The sequence below is a fragment of the Topomyia yanbarensis genome, chromosome 2 (genome assembly GCF_030247195.1).
Source record: "Topomyia yanbarensis strain Yona2022 chromosome 2, ASM3024719v1, whole genome shotgun sequence".
Taxonomy (NCBI): Eukaryota; Metazoa; Arthropoda; class Insecta; order Diptera; family Culicidae; genus Topomyia; species Topomyia yanbarensis.
Window position 1 is genome coordinate 348260359 of NC_080671.1, and position 20473 is coordinate 348280831.

General features: G+C 36.9%; 1 protein-coding gene across 1 annotated transcript in view; it reads left to right on the forward strand.

Annotated features, from left to right (window-relative positions):
- LOC131684178 (ceramide synthase 6) overlaps positions 1-20473 on the forward strand; it is a 53477-nt gene that overhangs the window by 12502 nt on the left and 20502 nt on the right. Inside the window, exon 2 of the mRNA XM_058966828.1 lies at positions 9222-9342. Within this exon, the coding sequence (XP_058822811.1) occupies positions 9222-9342 (121 nt within the window). The remainder of the gene's footprint in view (positions 1-9221; positions 9343-20473) is intronic.

Here is a 20473-nt window from a genome sequence, read left to right on the forward strand (position 1 = left end):
AAGAACCGTCATAGGTGGCCAATGTGGTCAAAGCTGCTTAGAATGATCATTAGTGATCTAGACCCGCAAATCCGAGTTATTTTGCACCCTTTTTAATGTGTATTACACCATTTGGACATCATGGTGTTATCATTTTTTTATGGGCATTTGCTGGATGACCACACTCTTCAACCCGTAACTCCGGAACCGGAGGTCCGATCGACAAAAAATTCAATAGCAGCTTATGGGAGCGTTATACCTTTCATTTGAAATCTAGTTTGAGCGATTTGGTTCAGCCATCTCTGAGAAAAGTGAGTGAGTTTTGAAAACACACACACACATACACACACATATACAGACATTTGTCATTTTCGACGAACTGAGTAGAATGGTATATAAGACTCGGTTTTCCGGGCCTCCGCACAGTGGCACCTGTTCATACAAAGTTGCGACAAAATTATAAAAATTGGTCTATGTGGCTAAAACTTGGGGTTTTAACTAATTTTGGGTCGCTGAATCCATTTCCGCTATCAGTTTTGATATTTCATACTTGATTTTTTCAACTACTTTTATTAAAACCCATTTGAATGCGTTGGTCGTTAAAGGGTTAATATAAACATTAATCACAGCAGCCAATCTCATCGGATAGCAGAAATGGTTGACAAAGCTAGTAAAAATCACTAATTTTTCAGTAATATGATGTTGTTTAGGCAATTAATTTGTAAGGAGATTTATGAGCTACAGGGCGTCTCCATATTAGTATTTTCAAAAATATAGATATACCAACTACGGCGCAAAAATGCACCAGATGAGCCATATATATCATGAAACTATACTAAATTTTGAGTCAGATTCATGATAAGTGACCCATGTAAGACCATCTCAAAAATTGGAAGACGTATAAAGATAAATTACTGATATGATATGAAACTTTTTAATTGAATTTTTTTGGTGCAGAACAAACGTAAATCAGATTTGCACAAAAAGCTCCCATCTATAGTTTAGCGTATTCATTCTTCTTTTCAATTAACTTAAAATTGCTCCAATCGGCTGTGTCGTTCTTGAGATATCGCCATTTGAAACTCTAAGGTACTAAAAATTCTAATTAATTGAATTGAACAGAAATCCTCGACATCACTTGCTTCAACGACATGTTAAAATTTCATTGTTTATCCAATTATAGTAAAATTTTGAGATACATTTATTCAAACTGAGAGAAAAATAAAATAAATATTTACAAAAGAATAACAAGACATTGATTTTTGGGGTTTAGTCTCTCGTCGTGCCACTGTGCTCTGTTAGAAAGTCGGTTTTCAGAGTGATTGCATATCCTTTCTTTATGAGAAAGGCAAAAAGTGACGATCATATGTCAACTCAGTTGCCAAACAATCCCAATTGAAAAAATAAGGCTAAAAACACCGTTTATTTGATCCAAGACAAATTTGGATCCTCCTTCCAGCCTCACTGTTGTTCATTCAGTCACGAGAAAGGGGAAAGACCTGCAGTAACCTCGACATCATTCTTCTGATCGCAACACGGAAATATAACTTTTTCATATCTGTAACCCCGTCTATTTTCTCCCACTGTGCGCAACGGAATTTTGTTTAATCTTTGCACTTGCTGATACGCGTACGCATCATTTAACGACCATACATATAACGTCGATTCGCGCATTCTCTCGCGTTCATGTGCCCTCGCGGCAAATTCACGCACTATATGTATACTCGTTGACTTACGCGACCAGGCAAAATGGGTACCATTCTTTTATTTATGCAGTGTGCCGGTTAATTGAATTAATGCTTTTTTACTGGGTATCCAATCAATCGCTGTGATCAGACCGAGTGACTGCGGGTTCGAATCGGGGGTGAATGGGAATATGACCATTAGAATTCAACAAATAGGCAAACCCGCAGAAATTTGAACCGATAGGGTGATGTATCTTTTCTCCACCCGTGTTAAACACACTATTTCTGTAACCCTTTCACACCCGAGTTTTTTCTAGGTCACACTTTATTAATTCACTGTGTTGGGCAAAGAAAAGAAGCGGCTAGAAATTGAACGGCAATGGTAAAACATGTCACAATTAGGATTACCTACCTTAATTTGCATACCTATTTACGAATCAGAATTTCTACATATTTTATTGCGAATGTCAATAAACATTTCAGACGAACACGGCATCTGATTACTGTAGAATACTTTCTTGAGGCGGGCAAAAAACACATTCCGCAATGATATTTTCCTTTTTTTTATATTTTCAGAATAATGATTTAGATTCTTTACATTTAAGTGTGCAGTTTATTCACATTAGACTGACACATCTTTTGCCACTTTTTGGCTTTCTCTTATCAGTTTTTCTTTATCAGATTCGATTATTCCCGTTCGCCTTATAGATTGCATCCATAAATGGCCTTCTTACCGGCCCATTGAATTCGTTCAAATAACTTGCGGTTAGACAGTTGTTACGTAACCTTGAACATGTGGATGTGTATAGTTATATTCACGTTCAACATTATGTCCTTACTTTCTCGTATTTTTATCGGAACCCCTGCGATGTTTCGCGCATTAAATTTCCGCTTACCTACGTGGTCAACAACCTCCAAGCCGAATTGAAGTCACAGTCACGGATTAACTTCCACTCAGTCAGTGTACGGTCGCGTACACCTGTACTTTCGACGGACGTGGAGACGCAAGAAGGTCCCGCCAGTCCACCGCGCGCTCCGTCTTTGGCGAGTTCGGTTTTATGCGTTGACCATTTTTTCACCTCCATACGTCTGGTATAATGCAAATGTTCCATCAACCCATTAAGTACCGAAAGTTCCCTATTCTCTTTATTGGAAAAGGTTTACTTTTAGGCACAGATTATATGACAAATTCAGGGAAGCTCCTGACCCTATAATACCAGATCCTGTCAAATGGTACATTTTTGACCCATCTGTGAAGAAAATTACTGATCCTGGACGGAGACTAGGGCCACTTTGTTCCCAGGTTGACCGTTCAGGCTCCATAATTTTGTAAGTAGTTTCAAAGTTCAGCATCGCAACACGTCTTCATTTGCAATGACGAGATTATTTATAGAAAAATCTTTCAGAACCGCAAGATGTCCTGTTAAATTTCCAGATAATAATTGTTTATGCCGACTTATTTTCAATGCGCTTTTTTCCGCTTCAAGTTGTATCACCTGATGTAGCGGAAGTAGTTGCAACATTCCATCTAATGCTTTTGATGGAGTACTTCGCATGGCATCTCAGAGGACATTTCAATTACTGTTCCGTTGAGCAAAAGTGTTGATATGGAATATTTCCTTTTTCGAGTAAATGGGATTATGATTGTTTTGGAGGGATTTATGTTCAGGTCCTCCTTTTTACACCAATTGGAAGTGAAGTTCCCCGATTTTGGTATAAATATTACCCTTGTTTGTCTCCAGCTTGTAGATATATAGTTTAGTATTAGACTTGCCCTAAACATTTTCGTCAGGTATGCAATGATATGCTGTTTGCTTTTTTGTAGCATTATTGGCAGTAGTCCGTCCATCCCCGGCGATTTGAATGGTTCGAAGGAGTCGATCGCCCATTCCACCTTTGCGTCTGTAAATATAGCACTGACTATTTCGTGAGCTTCTTTACTAGCCTCATATGAGTCAGGCTCTGCTTCAATTTGATTCTGCGTTAGTATATTATTTAAGCGAAACGAACCAGGAAATTTTTTCTCCATCATGATGCTAAGTGTTTCTTGGGAATCAATGGTGAAAGTTCCATCGTCCTTCTTCACACTACCTAACCTGTTTCTATGATCGTTTGAGAGAGATTTTTGTAGTCTGACAACGACGGGAGTTTGTTCAACACGCTCGCACATCAGTCTCCAACTCTTTCTTCGCGATTTCTTTATTTCTAGGTTATATGTCGAAAGAGACTTTTTATACTCATGCCACTGTTCAGTCCTTTTGGCCCGGTTGAACAGTTTCCTAGAAATGTTCCTGAACTTTTCTAGGACTTTATTCCACCATGGTGCGTCCTTATTGGATGTACGAATTTTAGCTGGACAGACTAGTTCCCTACACTGTATGACGGGCGTTTGCATCGTAACCAATAATGAACTGCTTATTTATTTTCATGCAGTAGCCAGCAAACTCAGTTACTTCCTGTGGAGGGGATTCATCTAATTCTCCTGGGAAGTAAGCAGAAGCGACTAAAGTCCTCCCTCTAGTTGTTGGTAGATTTAACTGTATTGCTACTATGCCTCTTTTTATAAATTCGTTTATTGGTGTAAAGTTCAAAGCCCATGGTACTTGGATTAAAGCCACGTCTATATTTTCTTTTGTGAATCTGCGACAGTTGCTCCTTTCACATGATGCAGATTCGCCTGGAAAGTTTCAGCGAACTTCCATCAGCTGAAAACCTTAGCAACCCCCCCCAAACTGTTGAAAATTCGGCAAAATTCTGCCAAACCTCTGCGAAAAAAATCGGTGTGTAGAGTAAACAGCCCAGTACATCACTGACAAAGGAATCTAGGAAGGGCTTCGTACTGAGAAGTTCGCCCTGATGCTTCCCAGGCTCCGTTCGCCATTGATGATATTTTAAACCTCAATAATTTTAACCATAGCACGGGTCGCATGACACTATGGAATTGGGGTTCCCTGTTTGGAGGTTTTTACCACCGGGACAGATGGTCCATAGTGCAATTCTTAGCCGGATGAGACAACCACTACCGATACTACACGGCTTATCTAGGCTGTTCGGGGAAGGAAACTGACATTGAAGACCAGCTTCCACAGATGGCCGAACAGCCAGTTGAACGTTATTTAGTGTCTACAAACGTTCATTTCTGCATACTTTACGCAATGCATGTATCTTCAATCAAAATTTGTTAGGGTTGTTGGTTGAAGATTCGGCATGCTGCCTAGGGTGTCCCAAAATGACATCATGTTAAAAAGTCATCGGGCTCACTTCTTAAATGAAAGGTTAGGGTATTAGGACCACTTTCTTCTTCGGAGTGAGTTTGCTAAAACGCTTCCTACTGGTGGCGAATTTTGATTTTTTGAACAATGGGCCGATTTTGGATAAAATTTCAAATTTATGCCTGTTGAAGTGGTCCTGAACTGTCTTAGATTTTTTTCAGCATTTTTTATTCTTCTGGAGATCCAAACGGAGAAGTTTGGTTAGTTAGTTTGTACATATTTTGAATTATAAGAGCGGCAGAGCCATTAAAACTTAGCAAAAAGTGAAATTTTTGGTGCTTTTCAGTATTTTTTCTTGAAAACTGGGTATCTACAAAATTTAAAAAGTACAGAAAACACTTTATATAGTTGAACCGAATACAGGGGCGTAATTTTACTGAAGAAAGTGTATAGCTACAACCAATGGGGTATAACTTATTTAAGTTTTTGTTAAACAACCTTCTGACATTTTATGATATTCATAAAAAATAACACTGTTCTACAAAATAAAACAACTTAAGTGGGCTTAGTCCGCATATTATTTTTCGGAAAATAGAAGGAAAATGATGAAAAATGGCGTTTTTTGCTTGTCTCTAGTACATCAGAATCGGTTTCTATGAGCATTTGACGATTTTTTTAAAAATTATTTTGTATACTAATAGACACCTAGCGGGTTTAAAAATCACTAAAATTTAAAAAAAAATATGTCGAGTTAATGGCAAGTTACGGCGTATATTGGAAGGCTGAATTGATTGGCGTATTTACATTTTGTATATAAAGTCTTATTTTCATGTTAGGAACTTTGAAGTGGAGAAAAATGCAGAAGAGTGAGGTGAGTATTGAAAAATTGATATTTACTGTTTAGATCACATAATTCCGAAATAGTCAAATTTGGGGCAAATACCCTCGAAAAAGTTTTACAACAGAATACAGCGCATCTTCTGACACAATTGTTTTGTTGAAGATGCCTCCTAGAAGTAATTATGGAGAATTAACTCTTCAAAAAATAATTAGAGACTTGGCTTCATTAGCAAAGTTATCATTATTTTTATAATTTAAGTTACAAAAAATCATCAGATGCTCATTAAACCTCGTCCTGACATACTAAAGACGTACAGAAAACGTCATTTTGCATCATTTTCCTTCTATTTTTCGAAAAACAATGTGTGGTCAAAGCACATTTGAACTGATTTACTTTTTGGGACAGCATTATTTTTGATAAATTGCTAAAAATGTCAAAGGTTATCTAACAAAAACTTAAATAACTCATACCCCATTAGCCGTAACTATACACTTTCTTCAGCAAAATTACGCCTCTGAATTCAGCTCAACTATATAAAGTGTTTCCTGCACTTTTAAAATTTTGTAGGTACCCAGTTTTGAAGAAAAAATCCTGAAACACAAAAAAAATCACTTTTTACTTAAGTTTTAATGGCACTGTCGCTCTTATAATTCAAAGTTTGTACAAACTAACTAACCAAACAGTTAGACAGTTCAGGACCACTTCAACAGGCATAAATTTGAAATTTTATTCAAAATCGGCGCATTTTTCAAAAAAAATCAAAATTTCGCCACCAGTAGCGTTTTAGCAAACTCACGCCGAAGAAGAAAGTGGTCGTAATACCCAAACCTTTCATTTAATAAGTGAGCCCGATGACTTTTTTAACATGATGTGATTTTGGGACACCCTAATGCTGCCTTACCAGGACTACTATATGTAGCCTGGTGATGGCGTTACCGTGTTGGATGTAGCTGACGCGGCACCTTATCTCTCATCTAGGTCGTTCATGTAGCACGTGGAGAAAAACCTTAGTTTTGATCCCCGCTTTTCCCTCTGTGGACAATTCCTGTATTCCTGTATTTTTTTCAATTCAGTTGACTTCCATTGATTTTGTGATGACATTTGCCTACGATGATACCGTTTTATATAAAAAACATGCACATACTATGCTGTTATGGGCTCTTTAGATGTTGCATAATATTGAGAATATTTCAAGGAAAAAAAACGATCGCTTATGTCAATGACGTGGCAAATTTGATTTACTATCTTAATTAAAGAAAAAGTCATAATAAAAAGTTCGCGCGAACAGTTTCTATACCCAAGCCTCTCTCTCTATGTTCAGGCGCGGGCTTTATTGTACCCCCTACCCTTCCCAAATTATCTACGTAGTATATGGATGGTTCCTAAGATGTCATTTTTAGATGCAACGTTGCAGTCGAATCCATCAAATATCATTGGTCACATGGGGGATGCATCCAGCTTTTCTACGGCCCCTTGAAGAGAGGAGCTGAAAACCGTTAATATTTATTATAAAAAAATATCGCAAATCACTGGGAATAGTTCACTTTTGGACGCGAACTATCGACATTGAAACTCGCGGAAAAAGATTTTGGACATTGGACAGACTCACAATCAAATATTTAGAATGGTGGTCGTCACGTTTTGAATCACGTACAGTTTTGAATCGAGTCCCTATCCCAACTAAGAATCTTCCTTCTCCCGGGATACCTGTTTAACGAGAAGTCGTGTATACGGCTTCTAGCAAATAGAAAATATTGGACTAACATTCCTTCCCTTTCCTGCCGTGATGTAAATTCAGCTATAACCAGAGCTGATATTAATCAATAAACAACTTCGAATTACAATTTCAGCTGATTCCGATCAATAGCGTTGAAAAAAGGGTCCAAGCTCATGTAACCCCCAACAAGAGCGTCAAACAATTGTTTCGGTAGCAAAACATGATGTTGTTGTGTAAACTGTAACTGCGGTTAGAGGTCCATGCAGCGATAGTATTTGAAGCTATATTTTCAACACCACAACAGTAAAGAATCATCCTTTGCAGAGCAACACTACAGTTAATAACACGTTCGAAGCTTAATTTCTGAGTGCTCAATTATAATCGATATTCCGGATAGTACATTACAGAATAACAGATTTTTAAGGGGGAGGGGGTAAGGGTTCCAGCGTAAAAAATCAGCTTCTTTGTAATTTTTTTAGAAAAATAGGTGAAACGAATTGATTGAAACTTTTGTACATTATACAAAAATATAAACTAGCGACTCGGAGACAAAGCTTTTTGTGAAACGTCTCTGGAAAAACACGATTTGCGGTGTTATCTGCCATTCAAAAACTACTTGACCGATTTATTTAAAATTTTGCATACACATTCTAAGTAAAAAATACCTAACCCCTACATTGAGTTTTTGGAATGATTTTTCAATTAAGAGGGTTTTTTATTCATAAAATGGCGAAATTTTTCTTGAAAATTTTATTAGTAAAAAAACCCGTAATTGAAAAATTATCTCAATTACTCAACGTAGGGGTTAGGCATTTTTTACATAGAATGTGTATGCAAAGTTTGAAACAAATCGGTCAAGTAGTTTTTGAATGGCAGTTAACACCGCAAATCGTGTTTTTCCACAGGCGTTCCACAAAAAGCTTCGTCACCGAGTCGCTAGTTTATATTTTTGCATGAAAAAATTACAGAATGTTTTTGAAACGATGCAGTATAATTTACAAAACTTTCGATCAATTCACTTGACGTATCTTTCTAAAAAAATTGACAAAAACTGATTTTTTTATTGTAAAACCCTTAGCCCCCCCCCCCCCCACCTCCCCCCTTAATTCAAACAAAAAAAATAAATTGTTGGCGTCGCTAATACACCTATGGTCTGTTCTTTTGAATTCATGCCTACATCCATGTTCCGACGGATAAGTTTTTATTATTTTTTTATCAAAAATTTTATCATTAAAAACATGCACAATTATTTTTTTAATAATAAACACATTTATGGTTTCAATATCCCCCACAACTCAGTTCTCTATCTCGACTCATAGTATGTGCATCGACATAATATTGAACGCTTATCTGTTCTGTTCGGTGCCACGGAGCACAAATTATTCACTAATAGCAGTTCAAATCAATTGCTAATCTTAGCTCATTGCAGTCGGCTCAACCTCAAAACCCGGTCTATCAGTGAACGCGCGAAAAAGGCAGCCTGCGATAATCGGATGAACTTTCGGCAACTATGTATTTCGTCTTCGTCGATCGTCTAGCAACAAACCCCATGCGATTTTTTTGACTTATCACCCGCGATAAATAATAATTAGCGTTATCGTGTGACGCACAAGGAAGCAATGCTATCGCAATGAGTAATAAATGTAAAGTGTGCGAAAATGATTTTGTGCAAAATAATAATAGAGCGATCATTTCTGAGAATCTTTCTGGTGATTTTTCAAACTTCAATATTTTTTTTTTCAACGGTGACTAATGTAACTCACTTTATTTGTTATTTTTCATTATAGGTATTGGATCGCACCAATCGGCAAAGCGATAGGCATCAAAAGCACAGGCCCAAAACCACCTATACCAAACAAGACACTGGAATCGGCCTACAACAGCAATAGTCGGCTAAATCATAGAACCGTAAGTACAATTCAAAGTCTCAGTAACTCTGAAAAGGCTTTCAAGGTTTCATTAGAACTACATTCAGAAAGAAAAGTTAATTCTTGAAACGCAAACTAAACTTTTGGAAGTACTATTGAGAAGCAGCCTATGTCAAAAAATTACGAGCCGTGGTGACTCATTAGAGGCAAGGATGCACTACAAGAGGCTATCAAAATCATTTGGTTCAATGTCAAGCGTTTGACGTGTTAATACCTCGTTATGCCGGGGAATCTCGGTATCTGTATCAGTGAGTGGCTTTCGTTAATTTTCAACCAGCTATGCGTTAGGATTGTTCCGATATACATATTTATTCTTCAAACAAATTTGATTCATCTAGGCAAAAGCAAATAATATAAAATATAATAATAAATAAAATTTTTATGTGATACGAAATTCAAATTTGAAATGATTCTTAATTATTGAATAATATTGTAATAATATATTATTTATATATCAATGATGCTGTTTCAAAAGAATACAGATGATAATATTCCACTTGAGATCAGAAAAGAAGATCTGGTTTTATCGCAATTTCTCCCATCTGGATGGTAAAAAATCCCAGAATATGTTTGCTTAATTATTTTAAATAAAATAACGTAGAATTTTCCGAATAATTTTGAACGTTTGTTCTTAGATGCGCTTTATTCAAGAAAAATCACGTTATGACAAAATAACAAATTGACCCGGTATTCGAATACATTTTCAAAATAAACCGCTTTCGTGTAAGAAATTAACTCCTTCATGTCCTGTTGTTTATAAACAACAACGATTTTGAACAGCCATAACTTTCGGTTTCGACAATATTTGTTATCAAAAATAAGTAAGGCTGATAGCTGGGACTATAACCTTTCATTTCACTCACAGTTATCAGTATAATCAGTAGAACTGAAGTTATTGCAATTAGATTGGTTGGGTTCCATTGGTGCAGTGCTGCCAGTAACAGTTTCAGTTGATGATGAAAAATGAAATTTTAATATAATGAATATCATTAAAAAATTATAAAACCAATCAATTTAGAAAGTCTTCCACTATCTTTTCACAACAATTGGTATATTGTAAATATTCCCTGAAAATTTTATTGAGCATCTCAAAGTAAAAATGGAGTATCTTCTAACACAGCGAGACTAGCACATATCTTAACCAAAACAGGTTTTTCGTGTTTCTTGACTCCAACAATCTTACGCAAAAATAGTTTTGAAGCCTTATACGCACTAGAAAAAGTTAATGTCATGGTTAATATTTTTGTTAATTGTAGCAAATCTCTTTTATTTATCTGACTTCCATATGAATGGGGTGCTATAATAAGTGCATCCAGCGCACCTGGGTTCGAGTCCCGACCCCGACATAGGGTTAGAAATTTTTCACAAGAGATTTTTCTAATCCGAAGAAGCGAATGACCTTATGGTTAAAACATCTATAATTGAAATAAAAAAAAAATAAGTGCATCCTTTATGCTTAGAATGCAAAAGATTGAAAAAACCACTGATATAAGTCGGTTCTCTTGGTAAATAGGAACAAGTCTCTATTTGTCGTGAGACATGTTGGTAGACTTGAGCGATTTGTAGTAACACTGCCTAAGCTCGACTCCTACCAGCAAAAGACAAACGATTAGTTCGTTAGATTTTTGGCTTGTTTCCCTGCCACTTATGGTTTTCCGATTTGTATATTTCACGTCCTTACTCTCACTTGAGTACTATGGTTCTAAATTTTCATTTCTCCCTACTAATTAAATGTGGTTAAAAGAATAAAAGAAAAATGTGAAAAAATGAAAAATAAGTACATATGCACTCAGGTGAAAATTAACGACGAGGTTAACTTTGCACCTGAATGTATCTTATAATATATGATATTATCAGGTCAAGGGAATCTTGTACCTAAAACAAATTTCTATCACTCTTTCCCCGGAAGATTATCTTAGTGATTCCATCGCCTGCTCGCTCGTCTCTGGAGTTGTATGACTCATTCCGAACCACATATTTGTGCCTATTCTCTTGCCGATAAAAAAGGTGTTTTGCTGTGTTTGCACGGAAAACTGCAATTAGTAAGTGACCGATTAATGGGATTCGATAACCAACTGTTGTCATTGGTACATGTTTTGCTCTAGCTTAGTAAATGTATGATTTACTGTCATATTTCCTTCCGGTCTGTAGTAAAAATGAATAAACAAAGCAGTATTGTTGGAACTATTCCAAAATCCACTTAGAAGTGAATGTAGAAGAAATCGTAGGCATAAATTGCTCGTCGACAGCTAGTCTAGGACGGGGTTTCGCGTGCATTTTTTGTTTTGTTTTGTTATCAGTGCTTTGACTCGTTGCATTATTTTCTGCTTGTTTCACTCTGACCTACCCTACGAAACAGTGCAGCAATGTGATTTCATCGTGATGTGGCTAGTCCTATTGACGCCGGTCGACGATGTTGTTTGGGCAAGTACTCTAATGTACTTGAAATGAACCTATATTTGCATGTTTGGATACAATTACTAGGGAACCGTATATTCTTCCGGTATTGTTTAATATTACCTATAAATTGTTTGACATCAGTGTAAATAAAAGGGACATGGAAACCGCTTTTATTTAAATAGTATCAAATCATTAGTTTACAAGTGCTCAAACTAAAAAAATGTAGTACGCTCAAAATACACTCAATGCAAGACATCTGGTTTTACTTAACTGTCTTTAATTCTGAACTGGCTTAGCAAACAGTTTAATTATTTGCTACCTTTTAGTTAATTCAATTTTCGATGCTGTGAAACAATATCAATGCTTGACAACGTGAGCCATTAGAGTAATAAGAAATATAAAATTACCAGTATCCTCCCACTCCTAAGCAGGGTTACCATATTCACAGAATTTTCTGTAATGTCACAGATTTATTCCATGATTTTTGGTCACAGATGCTTTTTTACAGATGATGATTTCACAGATTTTTAGTAACATGCGATTTTTCATAGATTTTTTGGTAATTTTGCACAGATTTTCACAGAATTTTTCCTGTTTATGTGTGATACCTAAAACGTATTTTTTTTAGCTCAAACGCAGATTTTAATGTGGCATCCATGACCCTAATCGCAACCGGGTCAACGTACTTGAAGTTGCACAAAATATTTCGATTATGTGCGTGTCGCGGGATGGCACAGTACACATAAGATTATCGCCGAAAGTATTAATCTATAAAATAATGCTGTTGTCTACTACTTTATCGGAGACCACAAATCGATTACGAGAATTGTTCAACAAAGTTAGTTAGATTTGCTTGTGCAGTATTTAATTTACTCAAACTTGAGCAATTAACTCGGCTTTTTTACATTTTAACGTAAGTGCCAATACCTTATTTAAGACTTTTTTAGTGGTATCCAACGCCGAAAACAGATCATTTCGAGTTAATCGGAAGTAAAAATGTGAAATAAACTAGGCAGGGGACAGAAATCGACAGTCCCCATTAGTTTTGTCTCTCACCCAAGTCCGATGCATTATGAACTGAAATAAGTGTGACACCAGACGATAATAAAAACCCAGGCTATCTGGGGAAGTAAATTGATCAAATGTGTTGGGTAGCGGGCGGTGGTAGCGTGTAATCTCGCTTTAGAGGTAGTGGTACGTCATCATAGCTCAGGGATAGCTTTAGAGTTAGTGCATTTGGTCGGAGTTCCAAGGCTTACAGGTTCGAATCCTGAAGTGATAAACCTTAGTTTCACATTTCACCAGATAAAGGGCATCATTAAAAGCTTTACAATGGAGGGAAACAGAAATCAGGTATCTTCTACAAAGTTCTATCTTTCTTCGTTAAAAAGTAGGCGGTTGCGCCCTCTGTCCGCACAAATGTGAAATTAACTTTTTTCATGCAGTGCCATCCAGCACCGAAAATGCGCGTGAGTGTATTTTCTCCATGCAACTTGCCGAGTTGCTTGATCTCAGTATAAAAATTTCTGAGCTACCAGGCGATTTGTAGATGTGGGGACACGGTTTAACTCTCAATAGCGTTTTTCACCTATACGACTTTAATATAAGTAGAGAAATATTCAATTTTTGCATAGTAATTTAGTCTGCACGAAAATTATTTATTCGAAGGCAATATATATATAATTTTTTGATCCGGTTTCTAATCACTATTATCAACGCTGTGTTATCACGCGAATTTCGCATGAATTCAATTTTATGATATTTTCAATTTAAATGAAATTACATTCAAGATTTCGGTGTACTTTCACACAATGAGTTTTAATCGTTGTTCGGCAGATCTCGTACTGGCCAATAAAATTGTTCACAGTCAATCAGATCATTTTGACTCGAGAATATTTTTTAAAAATGCCGGTTTTGTGAAACTGATGGGTGAACAAACTGCACTATCCATTATCATACTGAATCTTCAATTTAACGCTTCCGTGGCTGATATTGACTGCCCGTGAGCATCCGAAAATAAAAGTCGCTCGAATAGACTAACCTGTAACTTTGTAAAACCCGTTTCAAATATATAAGAATTCAAAAACGGGATATACATTAAGCGTAAAAATCGGACAGTGGCTCGCCGCTGTAAGAGTCGGATAAAATTAACCATTTGTATAAAAACCACAAAAAATATCAGATTCTTACAAAGAAGTCTTGTTAAGCCGACTTTTAATCTTGAACGTTACAATATCCGGTTCTTTTACTGGAAGTTCATCTTCCGAGTTTTACAGTCAAAAACTTTTAAAGCGATTGTTATGCTGAAGGATCTCAGTCAGGAGCGGATCCAGAAAACAATTTCGGAGGGGGTTCAAAATTTCGAGTTTGAAGTGTACAATACGATACATGTAATACCCTCATTTAATTAAAATCGGTTTTGGTAACCGAATCTGGTTTCGAATGATTATGAACTTAGAAAGAATTTAAAATAGAAACTATTTTAAAATTTCTCAAGAAGTTAAAGATTTTCAGGGGGTCCGGACCCCCAAGACCCTCCCCCTGGATCCGCTGCTGATCTCAGTCCGATTTTTACACTCAAAATTTATTTCCTAATTTCACATGCTAATAAATTTAAAGTGGGTTTTACAAAGCATGATCTGCCCTTGCGATTTTCATTTTCTGTCGCTCATGTTTCAAACACATTACTATCACGTTATCTGCTGATTGTTTGATTGAATCGAGTTATCACATGGCTATTCCTCAGCGTGCTGAGTATTATTCGTGTGATCTTTGTAACTACGATTACGCAATTACACAAATAAAACCGAGTTTTTTGTTGAACCTTTGGCGTGTTACTATGCTTGATAATTTTTTTTTCAAGACTCTTGCTTTATTTCCTCTTGCTAGGTATTTCTGTCAAAAATATTTGTAAAAAATCCAATTGGTATCTAGCGGGGAAATTAAATAGATCAAATGTGTTGGGATGATCAGCTGCCGTTGTGTGTGATTCTCGCTTTGCAGGCAGGGTACGATCACCGTCGCCAGTGGGATAATCATATGTTCATTCTGGGATGTCACCATACCCAGGGATAGCATAAGGATTAGTGCATTGGGCCGGAGTCTCAAAAGCTGCGAGTTCGAATCTCGCCTCTGGGGGGAATTTTTTTCGCATGATTGCTTAGCTTCACTCACCATTTCCGATTGTTTTTCCCCGTTGGATACCACCAGTCCCAATTGAGAATGTTTTAAAACATTTTCTCGCTATTTAACGTGAAGTTCAAGTTCAAGCGTAACGAAAACAAAACAAATCTAGAAATTATCATTGCAGTATAAATAAGAAGCAACGCTCCCTATGGCCGGCTATAAGAAGTTCAAGTTGCTCCATTAAAATTTTCGGAAATCGATCGCGAACGAATTTCGTGTCTACCAAGCCATACCTCCTAATCTACTAACACAATTCCATTTTTATGAAAATTGATGTTTTTATTATTAAAATACCCGAATTTATTAGTAGTTCATTGACCCATGTTGTCTAGAAAATAAGGCCATTACATGAACTACCTTACCATTCACAAGCATTTTCGTAGTTCAAGGTTGTAACCCTGGGGATACCTAGCGTCCAAAAAGGGGTAACCCGCAATTCACTCGTCCTTTCCTTACTTAGAGCTATCAAAAAATGTAAAAATGTCAATTTCGGAAAAAATGCAGATTAGCCCATTTTGGACGCCAGCCATTCAAATTCTGTGACATTTTCGAACGCACCTTCGGTAGAAAAGTTTTTTAGACGCAAGTTTGCAAGCATGTGAGCATGTTCGGAACAGCCCAAGAGTGAGTCTTGGTTTTGTTCTGCGCCAATGAAGTTTACTGGAGTGCGTGCTTTATCCAATTCTGCCGTATATTCATTGCCAGTAGTACCGGAATGACCGGTTACTCATGATAAATATATAGGATTACTGTTCCAAAAGCCCAGTAACCTTAACATGGTATGTACAAGAAAGTGCTCCTTGTTTCACAAACACATACACCCAGGTTTTTTACGCGGTTTTTTTTTTGCGCGGTTTTTTTACGAGGTTTTTTTACGCGGATTTTCCAATTAACGCGGTTTTTTACGCGGATTTTCCAATTACGCGGTTTTTGCAAAAATATTCTAAGTCCTTTAAAATGCAAAGAACTTAGAAGTATTTTGGCAGTTTTTATTTTGCGCGGATTTCGCCATTAACACGGTTTTTGCAAAAATTATTCTAAGCCCTTTGGATTCCAAAAGACTTAGAAGATTTTCGGAAAGATGGAAGAGACGGGTCTGGAAGATTCCTTATGGCCCGCACACCAACAATATGGGTATTTTCGGAATGGTCTTGAAGAGTAGGTTCCAGAAATTGATTTTTGACGCCATTTTGAAATCAAAGATGGCGACTTCCGGTTCAGTGAAATTCGCTATAACCCAATCAATATGGGTATTTTCGGAATGGTCTTGAAGAGTAGGTGCCAGAAATTGATTTTTGACGCCATTTTGAAATCAACGATGGCGACTTCCGGTTTAGTGAAATTCGCTATACCCAATCAATATGGGTATTTTCGGAATGGTCTTAAAGAGTAGGCGTCAGAAATTGATTTTTGACGCCATTTTGAAATCAAAGATGGCGACTTCCGGTTCAGTGAAATTCGCTATAACCCAATCAATATGGGTATTTTCGGAATGGTCTTGAAGAGTAGGTGCCAGAAATTGATTTTTGACGCCATTTTGAAATCAACGATGGCGACTTCCGGTTTAGTGAAATTCGCTATACCCAATCAATATGGGTATTTTCGGAATGGTCTTAAAGAGTAGGCGTCAGAAATTGATTTTTGACGCCATTTTGAAATCAAAGATGGCGACTTCCGGTTCAGTGAAATTCGCTATAACCCAATCAATATGGGTATTTTCGGAATGGTCTTGAAGAGTAGGTGCCAGAAATTGATTTTTGACGCCATTTTGAAATCAACGATGGCGACTTCCGGTTTAGTGAAATTCGCTATACCCAATCAATATGGGTATTTTCGGAATGGTCTTAAAGAGTAGGCGTCAGAAATTGATTTTTGACGCCATTTTGAAATCAAAGATGGCGACTTCCGGTTCAGTGAAATTCGCTATAACCTAATCAATATGGGTATTGTCGGAATGGTCTTGAAGAGTAGGTACTAGAAATTAATTTTTGACGCCATTTTGAAATCAAAAATGGCGACTTCCGGTTTAGCGAAATGCGCTATAACCCAATTAATATGGGTATTTTCGGAATGGTATTGACAAGTAGGTGCTAGAAATTTATGTTTGACGCCATTTTGAAATCCAAGACGGCGACATCCGGTTTAGCGAAAATTCCCTACAACCCATGCAATATGGGTATTGTCGGAATGGTCTTGAAGAGTAGTTTCCAGAAATTTATGCTTGGCGCCATTTTGAAATCCAAGGTGGCGACTTCCGGTTTCGCGAAATTCGCTATAACCCAATCAATATGGGTATTTTCGGAATATTTCAAAATCCGCGTAAATTTCAAAATCCGCGTAAATGAAAACCGCGTAAATTTCAAAATCTGCGTAAATGAAAACCGCGTAAATTTCAAAATCCGCGTAAATGAAGACCAATTAAATTTAAGAATCCGCGTTAAAGGGATTGATGGATACCGCGTAAATTCCAAAAACCGCGTAAATGAAAACCTCGTAAATTTCAAAATTCGCGTAAAAAAACGCGTAAAAAAATACCGCGCAAAAAAACCGCGTAAAAAAACTTGAGTGTATTTATATTCTCAAACATGCACTGTTTTTGGGCTTGCTCTATAAAAAACCTCCTAACTTCAAGAATTGGCGTAAACTAATTTCTTAAGCAAAGTAATAAAAATTATTCGTAGGAAAAAGTGAACTGAACTTTCAGTTTTTTTTCTAACCCGTTTCAAAATAAATGCAGTTTTTAATCCACACGTTGAGCTTTTAGAACCCATCAAAAATAGTCCCTTGGGATTCCCCTTGGATAAACCTACGTTATCCTCCCGTGTAAGTTATTTATACTTTAATTGCAGCTTAAGACTGAGACTTTCGAAGATTTTTATTTACACAAACTCCGATTTCTGACCAGCAGCAACAAGAATAGTGCGCGTCCATACTACTTACGAATGTTTGCATTCGCTATGGGTTTACCAGGGCATCTGTCTTTCAAGTGGCCTTTTGACTACTCCAAATGTTGCATTGATATGAAAACTTTGTGTTACTATCTCGCGCGATTAATAATGATAATGATTCTTGAAATCATAAAAACGTTACTCATCTATGCCACAAAATGTACGTGCGTTAGTAAACGTAGATGTTTTAGCATTTCATATTATTCTTCATTCATTCATCGTAAAAGCAGTTGCGCATATTTGAATTGGCCTTGGTCACTGTCTGGTGCCACGAAATAATCATCAGAACCACACTAAAAATCAAACCCAGATGGTTAATGCTAATAGCCATGAACAAATGTTCTAATTCCACTTTCTTCATTTCGCTTTCTTTGGAACGCCTGGAATTGAGCACACTTTTCGTCGAGGTTTCATCCAAGGGAATGTATGTATGTTGCTGTCATGACCGCTTGCTGATCGTTTGATCTCTTTTTATTCCTCCGATGGCCTTAGATTTCATGAACCAGAGCGATAACGTCGAGGCAGAGACTTGATGCCACTTCGTTATACGTATTTCTTTGTACTAATATGTGCATAGTTATGGATGTTCGATAGCAACTATCGGGCTATCGGGAATGTGCGTAACCTGTCGTATATCTCATTTATTTCAAATTACGTCAATTGGCATTAATAACAAAAATTGACGCCTTATGGGTGTTCAGCTTCAGCATTTGCCTGTTGCTGGCCAATGTTTGTGAAAACAGAAAATTCATTGATTGATCTGGGCTGCTAGATGAAAGTGACAGTGAAATGGAATGAGTTGCAGTTTGTGGTGCGTTGAGTTTGCCGACCGTTACCAGCGCTAAGAAGCAGCAATCACTAAAATTGTAGATAATCATTCTTTGTGAAAGGATTTGACCAGAAATGAATTTGCTTGCTCATGATGGTGCAGCTTATATTCACATTACTTACAATTTTAAATAATAAAGAGTAATGCGTTCAAGAAAATACGTTAGAATACCCACTGAACTATACTACCGTTTTATGTATGGCTTCACAATGTAGGGTAGACGAGCCCTTGTTCATCTCATTTGTCATGATGTCAGTATTTCGTTGATAATTCGGCTAACTGTCACTGGATTACGCCTCAATTGGTTTCTATATCTTTGCATGGTTCTTAAAAAGTAATACTATGAAAATTCTGGCCTGAAAATGTAAAATAATCGTGTTTTAGCGAAGTGCAAAGTCGAGTATAACTCACCTTATTCATCCTACCATTTAAGCTAATGCGTTGAATAGAGATAGCAAACAATGCTCTAACTAATACATTCAAATGGGTGGGATGAACAGAGGTGCTAAAATGAATTAGGGCACAGTTACCCTATATAGGGAATTCCAAAGAACTTGGGACTATTGTGGGTATAACAGTAGTGTAGTATCGAAACAAGAACAGGTAAATGGTCTGACCGTTGAGCAAACATGTTCCATTCCAACCCAACAATAAAAACTTACAAACTCGTTATATTTGTTCAAGTCATGTGGCCTTGGAACCGGCCATTGTGGTTTAAGCATGTATTGAAAAACAATTTATATCTACTAGAGACAATAGCTATTTGTACTCTACGTGCTCAGGCGTCTCAACATTTATTGATAAATCATTTTGGTGCAGTCGTTTGCTACAAAAGCTTTACACAATTCTACTTTAGTATAGTCTTTCAATTCAAAAATTCTGGAAAGCAGGCGGAGAAACGCGAATAACTTCCGAAAAGGTCGTAGTAAAATAAAAGAATTATGTTGCTAAAACAAAATTTAAAATATCTCGAGAACTACTACATTTCATTTTTTTGTCATTTGCATGATTTAAATAAATAATATTCAAAAAGAAAATTATTTTTGACTGCAAATAGTATGAATTATAAAAATATGCCAAAAGTTGTTGGGAAAACTTTTTGCCTTTCTCACATAAAGAAAGGCTATGCAATCACTGTAAAAATCGACTTTTTAACCGAGGCCCGGAGGGCCGAGTATCATACACCATTCGATTCAGTTCGTCGAGATCGGCAAATGTCTGTGTGTGTGTGTATGTATGTGTGTGTATGTGTGTGTATGTGTGTGTGTGTCATTTAAACTCACACAATTTTCTCAGAGATGGCTGAACCGATTTTCGCAAACTTAGTTTCATCTGAAAGGTATAACGCTCCCATAAGCTGCTATTGAATTTTTAGTTGATCCGACTTCCGGTTCCGGAGTTACGGGTTGAAGAGTGCGGTCACACAGCAAATTCCCATATAAACTGGTACCACCATAATGTTCAAATGATGTAAAACATATTAAAATTGATGTAACATTACTCTAGTTTGCGGGTCTGGATCACTAATGATCAATCAAAGCAGCTTTGACCACATTGGCCACCTATGACGGTTCATGACGCCCTCGGGGAACCCGCCAAGTTCCTAAGCTAATATCACACCCATTCCACAACGAATTCTCTACCGATTTTTACGAACTTAATTTCAAATGAAAGATACAGTAATGCCATTAACTGCTGCTGAATTTCATTCGGTTCTGACTCTTGCTTCCGGAGTTACAGGGGTGTTA